This window comes from Verticillium nonalfalfae (assembly GCF_003724135.2).
Source record: "Verticillium nonalfalfae strain VnAa140/NRRL 66861 chromosome Unknown scaffold_53, whole genome shotgun sequence".
NCBI lineage: Eukaryota > Fungi > Ascomycota > Sordariomycetes > Glomerellales > Plectosphaerellaceae > Verticillium > Verticillium nonalfalfae.
This window is the reverse complement of record NW_021167278.1, coordinates 93673-111726: the sequence shown is the minus strand read 5'-3', so window position 1 is coordinate 111726 and position 18054 is coordinate 93673. Positions and strand designations below refer to the sequence as shown.

The 18054-nt window shown below is 57.8% G+C and overlaps 7 protein-coding genes across 7 annotated transcripts; 5 read left to right on the top strand and 2 right to left on the bottom strand.

Annotated features, from left to right (window-relative positions):
* Positions 1-407: 407 nt before the first annotated feature.
* On the top strand, positions 408-2467 carry D7B24_007026 (uncharacterized protein; the record flags this gene model as incomplete). The annotated part of the gene is made up of 4 exons (XM_028641143.1): positions 408-601; positions 711-1450; positions 1507-1643; positions 1715-2467. The coding sequence occupies 4 exons, from the start codon at positions 408-410 to the stop codon at positions 2465-2467; spliced, it is 1824 nt and encodes a 607-aa protein (XP_028494820.1).
* A 597-nt stretch (positions 2468-3064) lies between these two features.
* ATPAF2 (ATP synthase mitochondrial F1 complex assembly factor 2) lies at positions 3065-4418 on the top strand (the record flags this gene model as incomplete). The annotated part of the gene is made up of 2 exons (XM_028641142.1): positions 3065-3413; positions 3526-4418. 2 exons carry the CDS (start codon positions 3065-3067, stop codon positions 4416-4418), a joined length of 1242 nt encoding a protein of 413 aa, XP_028494819.1.
* Positions 4419-5218: 800 nt separating this feature from the next.
* On the bottom strand, positions 5219-7572 carry D7B24_007024 (uncharacterized protein; the record flags this gene model as incomplete). The annotated part of the gene is made up of 6 exons (XM_028641141.1): positions 5219-5368; positions 5427-5639; positions 5696-5967; positions 6032-7036; positions 7096-7220; positions 7373-7572. 6 exons carry the CDS (start codon positions 7570-7572, stop codon positions 5219-5221), a joined length of 1965 nt encoding a protein of 654 aa, XP_028494818.1.
* Positions 7573-9562: 1990 nt separating this feature from the next.
* D7B24_007023 (uncharacterized protein) lies at positions 9563-11568 on the top strand (the record flags this gene model as incomplete). Its single annotated transcript, XM_028641140.1, has 4 exons — positions 9563-9655; positions 9733-10290; positions 10395-10652; positions 10735-11568. The coding sequence occupies 4 exons, from the start codon at positions 9563-9565 to the stop codon at positions 11566-11568; spliced, it is 1743 nt and encodes a 580-aa protein (XP_028494817.1).
* Positions 11569-12354: 786 nt separating this feature from the next.
* D7B24_007022 (uncharacterized protein) lies at positions 12355-13563 on the top strand (the record flags this gene model as incomplete). Its single annotated transcript, XM_028641139.1, has 2 exons — positions 12355-12629; positions 12714-13563. The coding sequence occupies 2 exons, from the start codon at positions 12355-12357 to the stop codon at positions 13561-13563; spliced, it is 1125 nt and encodes a 374-aa protein (XP_028494816.1).
* A 79-nt stretch (positions 13564-13642) lies between these two features.
* On the bottom strand, positions 13643-15435 carry D7B24_007021 (uncharacterized protein; the record flags this gene model as incomplete). The annotated part of the gene is made up of 3 exons (XM_028641138.1): positions 13643-14465; positions 14519-15121; positions 15179-15435. The coding sequence occupies 3 exons, from the start codon at positions 15433-15435 to the stop codon at positions 13643-13645; spliced, it is 1683 nt and encodes a 560-aa protein (XP_028494815.1).
* Positions 15436-17575: 2140 nt separating this feature from the next.
* On the top strand, positions 17576-17988 carry D7B24_007020 (uncharacterized protein; the record flags this gene model as incomplete). The annotated part of the gene is made up of 2 exons (XM_028641137.1): positions 17576-17666; positions 17762-17988. The coding sequence occupies 2 exons, from the start codon at positions 17576-17578 to the stop codon at positions 17986-17988; spliced, it is 318 nt and encodes a 105-aa protein (XP_028494814.1).
* Positions 17989-18054: the final 66 nt, after the last annotated feature.

The following is an 18054-nucleotide window of genomic DNA, read 5'->3' as shown; positions in this document are numbered from 1 at the left end:
CGTGTAGTGCAGTTACGGGTTGGGAAAGGAATGGTGGGTGCAGGTGAAGTCGTAGAGTGAAGGACCCATCATGATCATCGACTCGAACACTGATGATCGAACGACAAAAGAGTGGCCCACTCCGATAAGGTACGTACCTTATGCAGCGCCTTATGCAGCACCGTAGCACCTGGTACAGGATGCGGATGACATAATCGTCCGACAAGGCACAGGCACAGCACGTTCGTCGAGTCGCGACTTTGGATTCGTCGCATCCCGTTTCCCAACGACCAAGTTCCTTTTACCTTTTTCTGGGAGAGATCCGCCCCCGAACACGAAACCCTGGCATCCTTCTTCCCTCTCCCTCCTCCCCCCCCATCGACCCGAACCCCGCCAACGCCGCCGTCACACATCGCACACAGGTCATCATGAGCAACATTGACGACGAGCTTCTGGCTCTTGCAGGCGGCAACGACTCGTCCGACGAGGAGGAGGTCATGTCGGACAGGGACAGCAGGGCCGACTCTGCCTCTCCGCCTCCGTCCAAGAAGGCTGGTAGTGGCGCGAAAAGGGGGGCCAGGGGCCGCGGTGACGATGATTCAGATGCCGAGGAAGGCGAGGCGTAAGTTGCCACGCCCCATCGACGACGTTCACGACGTTCTTTCTTCTTTCTCCTGTTGCGCCCGTTCCTTCGTTCGTTTCCAAGAGCCAGACCTCCTGACGCTGCGCAGCTTCTCGCCACCAGGCAGTCCCAAATCCGACGGCTCAGCAGCCATGGACGAGTCCGACTCGGAAGCCGAGGGCTCAGCCGACCCAGACGACGAAGACAAGTACCCCGTAGACGGCATGTTCCGCAGCGCCGCGGAGAAGAAGCATGTTATGGGCATGCGCGAGGTCGAGCGTGAGTCGCTGCTCGCCGACCGCCAGGCCGAGATTGAACGCCAGCAGCAGAACCGCATGCTGCGGCAGCTCGTGGCCAAGCAGGAGAACGAGGAGAAGAAGAACAAGGTCAAGAAGCGGACGGCCGATGCCGCCGACCTCGACGACGAGGACTCCCACAAGTCGGCCCGCCAGCGCACCGAAACGAGCAAGACGGGCGCCGCCATCGACTCGCTGCGCCGCGCCCGCGCCGAGAAGAACGACCGCGCCCGCGCCCGTGAGGAGAACCGCCGCACGGGTCGCGACTCGCCTCACCGTGACCGCCGACACTCGTCGTCGCGATCGCGTTCGCGCGACTCGTACGACGGCGGCCGCCGGCGCTCCTTCTCCCAAGACAGGCACTCGCCGCCCCGCGAGCTGCCGCCGGCCACGATCCGTGATTTCGAGCGCATTCGTGTCGGACGCAGCCGCTTTGCCCAGTACTGCTTCAACCCTGGATTTGAGAACGCCATCACGGGCTGTTACGTCCGCGTCAGTCTGGGTCCTGACCCCAAGACGGGACAGGACGACTACCGCCTGGCCAAGATCAAGGGTACGTGTTTGTTCCGGAGTGACTCGTCCTCGGGCTTTCTCGCTGACGATTGGCAGGCATCGCCGTGGGTAAGCCCTACGCGCTCAACGGTCCCAGCGGGTCTTTTGTGACGGATCAGTACGTGATCGCGGCGCACGGCAAGGCGGAGAAGGAGTTTGCCTTTATTTTCTGCTCCGACAAACCCGTCACAGAGGTGAGACTGGGCCGAATGTTTCCTTGACCTGGGGGGTCCCTCTCCGAGCCCTTGACTGACAGGCAGCACAGCGCGAATTCAACCGCTACGTGACGACGCTGCAGGTGGACGGCATGGCGTTCCCCAAGACGCAGGTGCTCCTCAACAAGATTGACGACATCAACAAGTTTGTCGAGCGCAGCCTCACGAGCGCCGAGATTGACGAAAAGGTGGCGCGCAAGAACGAGCTGCGGAAAAAGTTTGACCCCGAGCGGCGCGACCGTCTGCGGTGGGAGATGGAGGAGGCGACGGCGGCCGGGCACACGCGGCGGATCGCGGAGCTGCAGGAGGAGCTGGACGACCTGCTGAGCAACCGGCTCGCGTTCCGCACGACGCTCGACGCGCCCAAGACGACGTCGACGAACGCGGCGCAGCAGGACCGGCTCGCCGACATCAACCGCGAACGGCGGCGCCAGAACGCGGCCAACGTCGGCAAGGCGCAGCTCAAAGAGAAGCACGAGGCGCGCAAGAAGGAGGCGGCCATTGAGCGCGGCGAGGTGACGGACATTGACCTCTCGCGACGCATCCGCACCAAGACCAAGTTTGTGCACCAGAACCACCAAAAGGCCGAGGACAGCGCGGCGAGCGGCCACGGCACGCCGGCCAGCGGCACGCCCAAGATGGCGGCCGCCAAGAAGGAGTCCGAGGTGCTGCCGCACATTGCCAAGGCGCTGGAGAACGCGCGCAAGGCGGACAAGAAGGGCCTGCCCGTGATCCACCGCCCCATCTGCGACGACGACATCATCGGCGAGATTGACCTCGAGCTCGACGTCGACTTTGACTGAGGGCACACCGCGGACGTAGGGCAGATGGATGTACTTTTACCTTGTGTACGTGGAAAAGAGAGAAAAGAGAGGCGAGGGGTCCTAGACGGGGTTCGGCAGGGGTGACGATTCAGGCTTGGTGGTACCGGCGTTGCGGGCAGAGAGGTTCTTCTCACACACACACACACACACACACAAACAGTCAGTAGCAGAACATCTAAGCGGGACAACAAATAAGGGCGGCCAGCAGCTTCTACAGAACAGATCACATCAGACAGAGCAAGGCAAGATGGAGGCATAGCCGGCGAGAAATAGGAAAATGGAAGCGCTGTGATTTGACCTCTCGATGTCTGGACACAAATGCAAGGCAGGGCGAAGGTGACTTCAGGGGGTTCTGGCCGAGGCAGTGGATGATGTCAGCACGGAATATCGGCGAGCACCACCACCGAGCTCCGATGTGGGTCTGCGCACCCCCCCCCCAAACATGTCGAAGCTCCGACGCTCTCCTTCCTGTCTCCAAAAATCGTCAATTGGGAAACCTGGCCAGCTGCAACGAAAACCTCAAGTCAGCCAGCAGCAGCACCTCGCAGAAACCTCGCAACAACCTCCCCAGCCGCCATGAAGGCCATCACGAGAATGCCGCGCCACGCCATTCCGCGCATCGCGACGGCCACAGCGCCCCTGCTGCGCCAATCCCATCGCAGCCTCTCCTCGACAGTCTTCAAGACGGCAGACGTCGCGCCCGTCGTGGGCACCGGCCCGCCGCCCGAGGCACCACGATCCGCCGCCGAGTTCTCGGCCGAGAGCAAGCTGGGCCAGGAGGCGGCCGCCAAGCTGGCGCGGCGGAAGAGGCAGGCGGAGATGCTCGAGATGGCCCAGGAGATCCGCAACGCCGCGTCGATGAAGGGGGTCAAGGGCGGTCTCAAGAGGCGGTTCTGGAAGGAGGTGCGCGTCGAGGAGGTGGACGGTACGCTTCTCTTCTCTTCCTCTCTCTCTTCCTCTCTCTCTTCCTCATACACACACAAGACTCGGCAAGAGACACACGTCAGGGTGACTGACAGACGGAAAATGGTGAACAGGCGCCCTGCAGGTCATGCTCGACAACCGCCCCCTCCGCCACCCAGGCACCACCAACATCATCCGCCTGCCAACGTCCAAGCCGCACCTCGCCTCGGCCGTCGCCATCGAGTGGGACCTGCTGACGTCCGCCTACCAGGCGACGAAGCAGCACCTCATCCCCCTGACATCGCTCATCTGCCGCGCCATCGACATTGAGGCCAACGACAACGGCGAGGAGGTCCCCTCAGCCTCGGCTGCCGCGGCTGCCGCTGACGGGGAGGCGGCGCCAGCGGCACCGGCGCCCTTCTCGTCGACGGCGAACCCGGACGACGTGACGATCCGCGCGCAGATCGCGACCACGCTGATGCGCTACCTCGACACGGACGCCATGCTCTGCTGGGCGCCGCCGCCGGGGCCCATGGACATCCGCAACGAGGACGGCGACGGGCTGCGCGACGTCCAGGAGAAGACGGCTGTCGACGTGCTCGCCTACCTGCGGGCGCACGTCTGGCGCGGCGTCTCCATCGCGCCCGTGCTCGAAGGCAACGCCATCGTGCCGCGGCCCCAGGCCGACGGCGTCCGCGACATTGTCAAGGCCTGGGTCCGCGGGCTCAGCGCCTGGGAGCTCGCCGGCCTCGAGAGGGCCGTGCTCGCCGGCAAGAGCGTCGTCGCCGCGAGCCGCCTCGTCGTCGAGTGGAGCGAGGACGAGCCCGCCGGCGGCCTGCGGCCTGCGCGCGAGGCCGCCGAGGACAAGTTCGGCGTCGAGCAGGCCGCTGTGGCGACGAGTCTGGAGGTCGCCTGGCAGACTGGCCACTGGGGCGAGGTCGAGGACACGCACGACGTCGAGAAGGAGGATCTGCGGAGGCAGTTTGGCAGCGTTGTGCTGCTCGTCTCTGGCCTGAACAGACGGTAGACGTCAGATCGTGCCGACTTTTTTGCTGTAGGATCACGTATGTATCATGTAACATCACCTCAACTGTACATTACCTGATGCCATTTACAAAACTCAGACCGCCACATTTTCCTTTTCATCGACACAGTAATGAGCTGCAGAGATGATGTTGCGTACGAAGCCCAGACGGTAGCTACTCGTAATGACCCATTCGAAACCTTACACTAGTACCTGCCAGTGAGCGTATATCAATGAGGTACAGGGCCGGTCAGCTGCCTTGCGTTGGAACACATCTCCTTCGTCTCCTGCTCTTCACCTTATTCTTCTACGAATGTGGTCAGGTCTTTTTTCACCACAACCAAAATTCATGCACAAGAATGACTACAGCTCCCGCCTTGCGCCGCGGTCTACATCGGTGAGAGAGCATCCATGCTCTTCAAGCATTCAGACTGCTGCCTCATGCTCATGACCATGTTTCCATCCCATAGTGTCTCCTGTTGAACCTTCTTTTTCATGCTGTTCATCACCAAGCCAAATGTCTTCAATGAACACGGTCATGATGGGGCTGGATAACGATCGTTCAGAGCTAACATTGTTGATGAGAAAGACCTGTGCCAGCGACACCGTTTAGGCCAAAGCAAGTTCGATAACAGTCAAGAAACCCTAACCCGTTGAACTGCATGGCTCCATTGCTCAGATCTTGTCGTAAGATCAGAACCCCTTAGCCACAACATGCATGCATCAAAGCCAAACCAACTGAGAAAAGAATTTGTGCAACCCGGAACTAGAATGGTTCGTAAGAGTCGGTCCAACTGCCGACATTAGTACCCATCATACGTCCACTGTCCCGCCTCTGCGGGAATCTCTCCTTTGGTTATGGCATTCTCCTGCTGGTCTTCTGGGATTTTACTGATGATGATGTTTCGGCACGTCAAGGCGAATCGTCGTTTGCCGCTGGGTTCGACCTTATGCTGAAAGACACGTTGTTAGAAGACATCGCTCCAAGGGGTTTAGCATTGATCAACTTACGTCGTACTGCTGGTGGACTTGAGCCCCATGCATGACCACCATGTCGCCGTGGTGAAGGGGAAACGCGAGCACTTGGTTGCGCGCCGTACTTCTGGTTCCCTTCTTTGTCTTAGGGTTGTACTTTGTCTTCTCTGCGAACAGCATGCGCGCAGAGCTTCCAAGAGACAGAGTTGCAACCGTGGGTCCCAATGTGTCTTCGCCATCGTCGTGGTACTGCGGCCGAGTGGTTAGCTCATGGCCGTCACTCAGTAAACGGGCTGATCTCTTACACTAATGGCATCATCCTCCATGTACCCAATGGTCAGCAGTTCATTGAAGTCAACGAACTTCGTGTCCATTGATGGCGACTTCAGTGCATGCCCTTCCTCAAAGCCGTCATTACTTGCTTGCACGGATTTCCGTCCCGCCCATTGCATCCGCTTGAGAGCTTGCATGACGTACGGCGGCGCCTCTTTGAAGCTGGTGGAATTGACAGCCACAACAAACTTATAAGGGGCGCCCCAGTTCCGCTGGAAATTGCGTGTCATGATCTCCGATGAGGCTGCTCAACTTCGTCAGCATGCATGAACAACCGAAGGGGGCGATTGCAAATCTTGAAGACTTACTCCCAGGACATTTGACAGCATTGCGTTTGAAGTCATCGCCATATGTAGCCGCCTCCTGAATGTCCATCCACAGATGATTTGGGCCGTTCTGAGTGTTGTTGATGGCATCTGTAGCACGGAAGATAAGGACAGTCCCACAACATCGACCCTTGGCCTCCATGTCAGGCAGGAAGTATTGCTCGACCTTGTGACCACAGATCATCAGGTCTCGCCGGACAAGGAGATCGTTCTTCTTGACCTGCAAAAGAGTCTTGCGCTTGGTGGTTTCGGCTCTGATGTCCTCGATGGATAAGGGACGTGGCGCAGCTGGCAGTATATAGTTGCATTCCTTGTTATCGCACGACCATCGATTCCAGTAGACCCTGCGACTACAGCCGTGGCATTGAGGGCAGACCATACTAATTCGAGCTGCCTTTTCTGTGCCACAACCTTGGCTGGGGTTCGGCATCGGAGGGATCAGGGAATCTGGAGGCGTAGGAAAAGTGGTGCGCTCAGAAAGAAATGCCTCTGAGTATGTGAGAGCGCCAATGTCTACCTCGGCAGGAAATTCGAATGCTCTGGAGCAGCTGCGGTTATTGCAGGTCCAGCCCTCGTCGAATATGGTCTTGCTTGCGTGCTTGCATTCGCTGCACCAGGCAATGATGGTGGCCGAGTGGCCAGCATAGGAGAGATCGGTAAGTGACGTTCCGTCGGCGAGCGTGAAATGCTGCTCGCAGTTGCCATTGAGGCAGGCCCATCCTTGTGCAAAACTATACATGGATATGACACCACAGTGAACACAGTTCAACTTTCCGTGGGGGAAAGGTCGGGGTTCGACAGTCTGTGTAAGGGCATCACAAGGCTGGCACCAGGATGGTGTGGTGCGGTCGGTTCGTTCAAGGCGGATCTTCCAGAAGAAGATGTCATTCTGTCCATCCTTCTCAATCCACATGTCCGTGACAGTGAACCAGTCAAGGACATTGTAATTGTAAAGGACTCGTACTGAGGCCAGTGTGCATTTACGCCCTGATCGAGGCCATGTGAGCTTGATGATTCAAAACAGCATGAGTACGAGGTGAACAGACCAATAATGACAGCGACTGGCACATCTCTTTTGAAGGCTTCTCTGCACTGATTCACAATGCAGTCACGCGTCTCGTTGACGCGTACGGACATCTTGGTCGTTGAGTCTTTCTGACGACCTCCGCCCCTGTGCAAATAGTCGTCAGCTCCAAGTATTATAGCAAAGGCAAAAGAGTCAGGCTGAGGGATCCAGACAGCGTTATTTGCATGATTTCGTGTGCATTTTATTGAGAAGACCGACTGGAGTGCCGTTCTACAGCAACAAGGAGAAAGACTCACAAAGTAGATATGATGACATCTGGGGTCACGATATCCCGGATCGTCGACTCGCCATCGAGCAGAAATCCTCTGAGAACGCCATCAATGGGGTAGCTTCCGGCTTGGTGTTGTTTGAAGTACCACAGAGAATCACACAAGGCCTGTCGATTCTCCGACCAGACTACAGGTCTACCCAATGGCGACGCCTGTGAGAGTGACATGGTATCTTGGCTTCGAAGATGTGATCTCGTGAGAATGATATGAATGTACAACAAGAACTGTAGACGCTTTGAGGAGCTATTCCTGGTTACAGAGAGGGAGGCCAGTTCTCTTCAAAGAGGCTTTGCTGTTGATGAGGATCAGCAAAGCATTTGGGAAGGCCAGACGCGAATGAGGTGCGCCGCCATGACATGCCCTCAAGTGAACAGCATCGAAAGAGAAGGTTCACGGGGAGATCTTTTGTCAGCTTACCTTTGAAGTCCCTCGTCTTGGATTCTTCAGAAAGATTCAGATACGTTCTTGAAGCCTTCTCAAGCGTCTGCTTGAGTTGACGCGTCGTGTGGTAATCGACGTGAGGCGTTCGATACTTATATGTTTACTTCTTGACCACCTTCTTGGTGACTCAAGTTCCTTGAGTGGTAAGAGGAGACCGACGCAGTGAAAAGGGGTAAGGAATCGCACCGGCACGGCAGGTTGATTCAGGGAAACGTATGCTGGACTTGGAAAGGGGATTGGTGTCCGAGACGATATGGTTTCAGAAGCCGCGATCGATCGAACATATATAGGTGTGGGAAAACTGAGTGTGGCCAGTGAAGAAGGTGGCAGTGACTCGCCAGAGAAGGGGCGATGGCATCGTGCCTGCCGTCATGTCGAGGGCGCCGCTGCCGCGACAGCAATTCACGTGGTCGCCACAGTAAGCGAGCCATTCTCACGGCAGGGCCGTTCCTGCTTGTCACCGATTCGAGGCAGTCGTGGTGATGCAGAGCGCTGCCATTTTATGGCACGTGACGAGGGCCACCAACCCAGGGGCTGCTGAGGCAGTGTTGACCGTAGGGTCGAGTTGAGAGTTCACGGCTTATGGGCATGCTCTTATATAAAGATGGTCGAACTTATCGTCATTTATTGTCCACAGCGAGTGATGAGGACATTTCCCCTGTGAATCGAACCGCACATGAATTGATGCAGTGGCGAGCAGGAGGGGCACTGGTCCGAGAGCCAGGGTCAATGGATGAGACGACCAAAGATGAATGAGCCAGACAATGCATGCAAAAGAAGAGGTTTAAATAGTGAGAGACACATCCCCGTGATACCTGATCACACAACGGTGAATGAACAAATGTGTGCCCCTGGGAGCAAAGAACTGACATTTGTGATGCAGCGCGTGGCATGGGAAAGCCGGTCCCCATCGGGTTTGTTGTCAAACTCCATGATTGCCATTACGGATATAAATCCCGTGGGCTGCTTGATTGTGGATTGCCCTCACAACTGAGCAATCGAGCAATGGGCAATTGGACGACAGAGGAGCAAAGACAGCAGGTATAGCCGCAGCCGAGGCAAATGACATGGACAAGCTGACTCAGAGTTGGTATGTGTCGTCTGTCGTCGGCTTCTCCGTCGGCTTTCCATTTTCGAGTTACCATCCATCTCCCCTTAACCCCGGCCATGTCTGCCTCTTCCCCAACCTTCTGACGCTAGGCGCGTCGACCAAAGTGCGGAGAATTGCAGCGCTATGCCTATTCAAGGATGGCATCCCTACCCCATATCGTCACGAAGATCCCAAAAACGGGGGGCTGAGGCCCGTTGTGCTGCTTGTGCACGACTCGGTTCACCTCTCACCATGCGCCAGAGGCCCCAAAGCCGGCTCATGGCTCCATGAGGGGATCGTTTCCACTCCCAGCGGCCCCCAGAGCTCCAACACCCAGGTTATAAACGCCGATGGCCGCCTCACCATCTCCGAACGACGACCGACTCGCCCTTTCATATCCTGCCGACCTTCGCTGTCTGACGACCCAGTTCGCTCTGCTTCATCCCCCTCCGATAACGAAACTTCACAGCAGTCTGCATTGACCGCCGGCTTTTGAAATCCGAAAGCCCAGTGTCGTGCACCAAGCTCAGTCTCGGTAAATCCCCATACGCCTCTCACCCACACAAGCGCAAGCGACACTCTCACTCCGACGCACCGAACCCGTCGCTGCTGCGACAACGACCAACATGGTTTTCACATCACCAGCATGGGTCCCCAAGCTGCCAATTGGTATGAGCCACTGCTTCCAGACGAGTCGACTGTCCCCGGCTGGTCGAGGTGTGAGCTGACGATGCCCCCCCCTCCCCCACTAGACCCGCCCGACTCGATCACAATTGACGAGTTTATGAACACGGAGAAATATGGCCGCTACGCCGGCGCAAAGTCCAGAAACCCCTACACCTGCGGCCTCACCGGCAAGACGTATACTATCCCCGAGGTCAGGCAAAGGGTCGACCACCTGTCACGCGCCATCGGCAAGAAGCTCGACTTCGCGCCCAACGAGGGCACAGAGTGGGACAAGGTCGTGGCCCTCTTCTCCCTCAACACGATCGACTACGTTCCCCTGACCCACGCCGTCCACCGCCTGGGTGGCGCCGTGACGCCCGCGAGCGCCGCCTACTCGGCACCCGAGCTCGAGCACCAGCTGCGCTCCTCCGGTGCCCAGGCCCTCTTCACCTGCGAGCCCCTTCTCGAGACGGCGCTCAAGGCCGCCAAGGGCGCCGGCATCCCCAACGAGCGCATCTTCATCCTGGCCACGCCGGGCAGCACCGCCAGGCTGCCCTTTGCCACGCTCGACGAGCTCATCGAGGAGGGCAAGAAGCTGCCCGCCGTCGAGCCTCTCCGATGGGCCAAGGGGCAGGGCGCCCGCCAGGTTGCCTACCTATGCTACTCCAGTGGCACGTCTGGCCTGCCGGTATGTCGTCCGTCGTATTCTTTGTTTTCCCTTCCCTGTCCCATCTCTTCCGTGTTGTCATCCTCCGCACGACACCTACTGACGACCTCCTGCGCCATGAGTAGAAAGCCGTCATGATCTCGCACCTCAATGTCATTGCCAATATTCTGCAGTACACAACCTTTGACTCTGTCGCTCGGAAAAAGCTCAACATCGAGACCCAGGTCGACCTGGGCCTGCTGCCGTTCAGCCACATCTACGGCCTCATCATCATCACCCACAGCAATTCCTACCGCGGCGACGAGGTCATCGTGCTCCCCAAGTTTGACATCAAGACCTTCCTCGGCGCCGTGCAGCAGTACAAGATTTCCCAGCTCTACGTGGTAGGTTTTTGCCCGCCAAGACAAAGCAACGTCAACCTCAGTGCATCAGAGACCTAGTTCTGACGTCTGCCGTTTCGTTTAGGTGCCCCCGATCGTGATCCAGATCATCCGCAGCCAGCAGCTGTGCAGCCAGTACGACCTCGGCTCGGTGCGGTACCTGTACGCGGGCGCCGCGCCGCTGGGGTCGGAGACGATCGACGAGGTGACGAAGCAGTACCCGGCGTGGCACGTCGGGCAGGCGTACGGCATGACGGAGACGTGCACCGTCGTCAGCACGACGAGCGAGCACGACATAGACCAGGGCTCGTCGGGCTCGCTGGTGCCGGCGTGCCGGGCCAAGATTGTCGACCCGACGACGGGGCGCGAGATCACGGCGTACGACACGCCCGGCGAGCTGCTCGTGCAGGCGCCGTCGGTGGTGCTGGGCTACCTCAACAACGAAAAGGCGACGGCCGAGACGTTTGTCTGGCTCGACGACGGCCGCTGGATCCGCACGGGCGACGAGGTGCTCGTGCGCCGCGCCGCCTCGGGCAACGAGCACCTCGTCATCGTCGACCGCATCAAGGAGCTCATCAAGGTCAAGGGCCACCAGGTCGCCCCGGCCGAGCTCGAGGCCCACCTGCTGGCCCACGAGTTCGTCTCCGACTGCGCCGTCATCCAGGTCCCCGACGACCGCGCCGGCGAGGTGCCCAAGGCCTACGTCGTCAAGACGAAGCGGGCCGACGGCCGGTCGGACGAGGACGTCGCGCGCGCCATCGCCAAGCATGTCGAGGACCACAAGGCCCGGCACAAGTGGCTCAAGGGCGGCGTCGAGTTTATCGAGATCATCCCCAAGAGCCCGAGCGGCAAGATCCTGCGGAGGCTGCTGCGGGACAAGGAAAAGGCGGACAGGAAGGCCCAGGGCGCCAAGCTGTAATTGCTGTGAAAGATGTCGTCGTTAGTAGGCCACGCGGGGGAACAAATAGTAAGGAGTCACTAGCATGGGACCTTTTTTTTTTTTAATCTTTTGGCCGATGTCACCTCGTGAGGCTCCGAAACAAGTGACCCGGCTAGCGCGGCACTCGCACGGCCTGTGGGGGAGCTTGCGTGGGAGATGCCAACCAGGACAGAGAGAAACGCCAAGTCCGGTGTTCGTGAAGTGATGTCCATCGTGATCCATATTCATATTATCTTCAGTTCTGGCAAGACTTGTATTCTCACATTCAACAAGGGACGTAGCCCATTTCAATTGAACGGGCATTGGGCATGCCTACGCCCTGTCAAGTCTCAAGATTGTCACGACTCCACCAGCAGAAAGAGGGAACGGGCCTCCTCCGCCCCCGTGCCTGAATCCTCACACACGTCCCGGTCGGACGAAACAAGCATGCCCGGAGGGCTTGTTACATCCTACAGTGTTTCCGGAAGGAACAGGCCACAACTGACGCTCGCTTCTAGGAGTGAGGAGTTGCAAAACACAAAGTCACAGCACGGATGGGGCCCATGGGCTGAACCCTCGACGATACTCCTGTCGTCCTAAGTCTTAGGCATGGTCCGTACCTACATAAAGACACAGGGCAAGCCCGATGGGTTCGTCTTGGCCCTCCCCTTTTCTTGTCTTGGCTTCTTCTGAGAATTCTGGAAATTCTTCAGCGTCGAGCTCAGACCAGCCCACCATTTTAAGACAAGAGTAGCGACCCGCCGGTAAACCTACGATCGAAGCAGGATGTTGAACATCCGCTCATTGCTCGCGGCGCTGACGCTACTACTCCTCGTGGTGAACGCCGCGCCGAGCCCAAACCCGCAGAACCGCAGGCCAGGTGGTAGCAACGGAGGGAACGGCAATGGCAACGGCAATGGCAACGGCAATGGCAATGGCAATGGCGGAGGCAACGGGAGAGGAAACAAGCAAACGGCACAGCAGCAGGCGGCCCGGGTGCCTCAGGGAATCTCCCAGGCCACCGACGGTTCCACGATCCTCGATATGACTGCCGAAGTCAAGTAAGCCAACCTACCTGTCCCCCCATCCCTCTGTTACCCCTTAGCCGCCATGCCACCTGTGGGCCCTACTAACGGTCTCCCAAGTGGCCTCCCTCTGCGCTTCAGGGTCTCCATGCCCGCCGATCAGTTCGTCGCTGATAGCCCCGTCAACACGGCCAACCCTGTCGCGGGTGCGGCCCAGACCCCGGGCGCAGCGGGCTCCATGGGCCTCAACGTGCTCCTCCACGGCGACGGCGGCCAGTCCTTCTTCGACTTTCCCAACCAGGCGGCGCAAGCCAACCTCGCCGGCGTCGCCGTCCTCGCGCCCAATGCGAACCTCTTCTGGGGCGGCGGCCAGGGCCTCGACCGCACCGACGGCGTGGCCCACGCCCAGGCCGTCACTGACCTCGTCACCCAGACTCTGCCCCAGGTCGTGGCCTTCAACGCCTCCAATGTCTTCCTTACCGGCGTCAGCGGCGGCTCCCTCCTGCTCTCCGGCTTTGTCATGCCCGCCCACATGGACGCTTTTGGCGCTACGGGCGTCATGCTCAACTGCGGCGCCATGCCGCCCCAGGTCGCCGTCACCGACGCCAGCGCCGCCGCTCTCACCGGCGCGCGTGTGCACTTTCAGACAACAACCCAGGAGCTCGACCTGCTGCAGGGCGCCATACCTGCCGGCATCCAAGCGTACGAAGACGTCCTGCAGACCCAGGGCCTGTCGACCGATCAGATCAACGCCCTGCAGACCGTCGACGGCACACCCAACGGTGGTCACTGCGCCTTTGATGGTCAGGACTTTGTCTCTGGCGTGCAGCTCATGGCCGACAACTATGCCTCTGTGATGCAGGCCGGTGGCAGCGGTGAGGTGGCGGGTATTGGTAACGTCAAGACGGGCGTGGTTGGTAATGAAAATGTGCAATTCACGGGGGCGAACAAGAGAAGCATGGTTGGCTGACCCTAAGACCCCATAGTAATGAAAAACAGACAACAGAAAAAATAATTACTGCGGAATCCATTTCTTCCCGGTCACCCATCTAACACACCGTCCTGTGAATGCCGTCCTGCAGCCTCTTCTTACCGTGTCCCTCAAGTCTACGCTTGTGCCTCTCGTGATCTTGCTTGGTGACAGGCCGCCTGCCGTGCCCAATGTGATGCCGCTTCAGCGAGGAAAGATCGACCTGATCGTTCTCAATAAGCGTCTCCGTGACCGTTACAATGTCGGTAAGCAGGAGCTCCAAGAGGTCGAAGGTCATATTTTCGCGAACGACGACTCGCAGAATTTCCGTCTTCTCCTCGCCGGGCGGCAGAGCGTAATTGGGAATGATCCAACCCTTGGCGCGCAAGAACAGCGACACCGTCTCCTGTTTGATGTGGCTGTACTGCTTCTGGAACTCATCAGTGAGACGGAACGAAACGACGGGCAGGCCAGCAACGTAGTCCGCCGAGGTCTCGCGTTGGGTCTCTTGTTCAGCGCCCCCCTCAGTTCCAGACTTGGGTGCCCTGTCGGATCCGCCATCCACGCGGCGGTGAATGTCGGACACGACGGTATACCAGCCTGTTTCTTCCAAGCTGTTCGCCAGCAATCGTGCATTCGCGAGACAATTCTCCATAATACCGCGGTACCCGGAAAACCCAAGATGCACAAGGTTGTAATATTGAACGACAACCTGCGCACCAGGCCGGGAAAAGTTGAGCGTGTAAGACTTTTCGGTGCCACCGAGATAGTGCAACTCAAAGACGAGGAATTCTGGAAGGTAGGCTTCGTCCCGCCAGATAATCCAGCCGAGGCCTGCGCTCACAAGACCAAACTTGTGACCCGAAGTGTTGATGGATTTGACTCTTGGAAGTTCAAAGTTCCTGATAATGGAGGTCAGTTCTGTAGAGTCTATTCACAGAGCGAAGGAACCCACCACTTGGCACCACCGGCACCAGCGTCGGTGAATGGAGCGATGAAGCCGCCAGAAGCAGCATCGACGTGGATGGGAATGTCAACACCCGTCTTTGCCTCAAAGTCGTCAAGAATCTTCGAAATTTCCTCGACCGGCTCGTAATGACCTGTGTACGTGCTTCCAAGGATGACAAAGACGCCAATCGTGTTCTCGTCAATGTACTCCTTTACAAGCTCGGGATCTAGACGGAAGCGGCTTTTCGCGCTGACGGGTAGGATACGGGCCTCGACTTCGAAATACCGGGCAAACTTCTCCAGGGCGACTTGTGCGTTGGCGCCCATGATAATGTTGGGCTTGGATGCGTCCTTGCCTTCAGCCTTTCGCTTCTCCTGCCATCTGCGTTTCATGGCGAGACCACCAAGATGGATGGCTTCAGAAGAACCTGTGCAGGCGGAGCCGATTGCCCTCTCACCGGGCTGTACGCCCCAGAGGTGAGCAATGATGCTGATGCATCGCTGATGGATGTCCATCATGGCCGGATACTCGTCCGAGTCGGCCAGATTCTTCGTCAAGTTCTCCTCCATCAATTGCTGGGCATTCGGCTCGAGGAATGTGCTGACGAAGCTGTGCTGGCATAAGAAACTTGTTCCAAGTCAGGAGAGAGCATCTGTACAGGCTTACCTGGCGAGGTTCAAGTTTGGCTTGCCATCGAGATCCAGCTGGTTCCTCACCATGTGGTAGACGGTATCAGCGGGGGCGCCATCTTGAGGAATCTTGAACTTGGGGATGTTTTCTTGACTCGAATACTGGGTGTCAAACGGGTGGATGTGGGCAGCTCTCCCTTGGCTGTTCAGATTAGTGTGGCCAGGTGCCGTGATGTGAGACGCCTGGAGTCGCTGGATGATCTCGTCAGGGTCGACGTGGGTTGCAAGAGACATGATGAAGAAGATATGAAAGGATCCAATGCACTCGCGAGATGGACTGTTGTCTCATGAACGGGCGATGAGAAGCAGAGCGAGCAACGACGCGGGGGAGGGAGGCGCCATCAGAGTATAAGAGCTGAGCTCTCGCTCGAGCTGCTGCAGCTCTACCCAGCTCCGCCCAAGCTTGATACCGCATTGGGATGACGACATTTGGACGGCGCCAGTGGAGGGGGGCTTGTAAAACGCCGCCGTCTGGTTGCGTAAGTGTGACCCTTTCATCTGGTGCTTGTCCAATCCAGAGAGCGTGGCGGGTGGTTCGTGAACATGGCCAGTCCAGCCCGCTTCGGGCGGGAGCTCTAGCGGCGTACCACATGCGTTCCTGGAGAGCACCACTGCCAAGAAATCAAGACTGCGGGAGCTCCGCGTCCATGGTAGTGACAGCGGCCTGCAGGTAATGCTGCCGAGCTTTCCGGGGTTAGGTGGATGAAATACTTGTAGCATCCACCCGACCAGGTGAAAGATTGTTATTCCCGTATTTTTTGGTCTTTTTTTTTTAACCCAATCTTGGTGGTCACATCTTTGCTAAACCGTCCATACGACAAACAATGACGTGGCAGAGAGCGATTCGGCTCGCTGCTGATGTGCCTATCGGCGATGCCCTTGTATTGGCGCCTGTCTGTCGCACATATCCCGGGGGATAAGGTGAGGGGTGAATATTGAAGGAAGAGACATCAGAACATCAGACCACCTTCGTCAACCCAATGGCCACGTCAATCGGTCGCTTCAGGTAATGGGTACCGAAATATCTCTCCCGGCGGCGTACTTATGCATGGCCAAGCATGCTGAGCCCAAACCGAGCCCAAGCCATAGCACACAGGGCGATTGGTATTTGAACGTTTGCGGCATAATGCTAAGGTGGTGAGGGGTCAATTGGGCAAGCTGTGGCACAGGCAGAGCGAGACAATAATGGCTGTACATGCCTTCCATACCTTGCCCCATCGTACCTGCCTACCTCTAGTAGGTACCTTGGGGAGGCAGCTGGAACCCACAGGTCACTTCTACTCCATGCCTCGCAATCGTACGAGGCTAGCACTGCACATGCGCTGCAAGGAGGCCTCACCTTAGACGCACCTGTGCCTCATCACGTAACCGGCGACCGTGATGCTGTCGCTTTCTACGGATGTCATTGCCCATCTTACCTTTCCCATCGCCTTCCGAGACACCCATCCTTGGGATTGCTGCATTACTGGAAACGCCATGATCACTAGTTGCCCCAGCATCCCACCCCACTAGTCTTCAACCTGCATTCCACGATGAGCTCTCGCGCAATGCCGTTGATATGGACTTCAGTGGGCACCCAAGATCGAGATGCTCCGTCTGGCTGATGTTGGTGGCGTGCCATCCGAAACCCAAGATGATCTCCGAAGGAAAAAGAATATTGACTGGGCTTCGTAGTCACTCCCTGACTCTCCTCGAACAACCTGGCTGTATCACTCGGTAAAACGCGTCTCCCCAGACGACATGATGAACTCATGGAGGAAATGACTGATCGAGAGATACAGCCCGTCACGGCATCATCAGCTCGGCACAGGCGGACCAAACCCGCCCAAGACAACGTACCCTGAATGGCCATGACGCTCCAACAAAAGAAAACAACGCGACCTTGACATGTCGGATTGGCCCTTCTGCACCACGCACGAAAGAAGCATTCTCCGACCACCTCGTCGGCGCCATCGCCGGCCTGAGCAGAGGTCACGACACGCTGTAAACATCCACAATCTCCCCGAGCCATCCAATACGCACCTTGACGAGGTCTTTCTCCCTGTCGCAATGGCCCGATTGCGCAACGCCCTACGCGCTGCTCCCTGGGCCCAACAAAATACCAACGGGCTGACCCATGTCTCACCTCGACGAGAAAAAAGAAATCCGCACCTTTCAAGACTTTTTGCTGGTACCGTCAGTTCCAGCCCGAGTCAGAAAAGATATAGAGCGCTTTGCCTTGATCAACCTTGCTTCCGCTGTCGTTGGTGTCTCTGCACGACAGTTTTCACTCTCATCAAACACAAGCCATCCCGTCGTCCACGGCCAGCCGAGGAGAAGACATCTTGACAAGCAGACAAGCAACCTATACCAGGACAACATCAAAAGGAAGACCATGTCATTTAAGAACAACGATCAGACGACAACATCAGACAGTTTTACCTTTCCTGACGGACTACACCACGCGCGCCAGAACTGTTACTCGTGTAGCGCTGAACTTACACGCCAGCTCCCACCAGGCTGATCGACCTTTGTTCACGAGCATACGGAAGCGTCTACAGTTTGGCGATTTCAGTATCAGTTTCCCGGATAGCACGAGAAGTGGAGATGGGACGCTCCGGTTACGACACCACTTTCGTGCCCACCCCGGGGCCGAAGCGCGACGCTTCCCGACCTACAGGTCCGAGCAGCCAAGCCGATGCCGCACACGCCGCCTCTTCGGGCCAGGGCTTGAAGAGGGAGGCACAGGCCGCGCGCAACAGCAACACGGCAGGTCGTAGCGCGGTCAAGGGCGGGAGAAACGCTTGAGAGATGATTGTTCATGGTGAGCGAACGAAACTCAAGCCAAGATGTCAGATCTTACATCCTCACTGT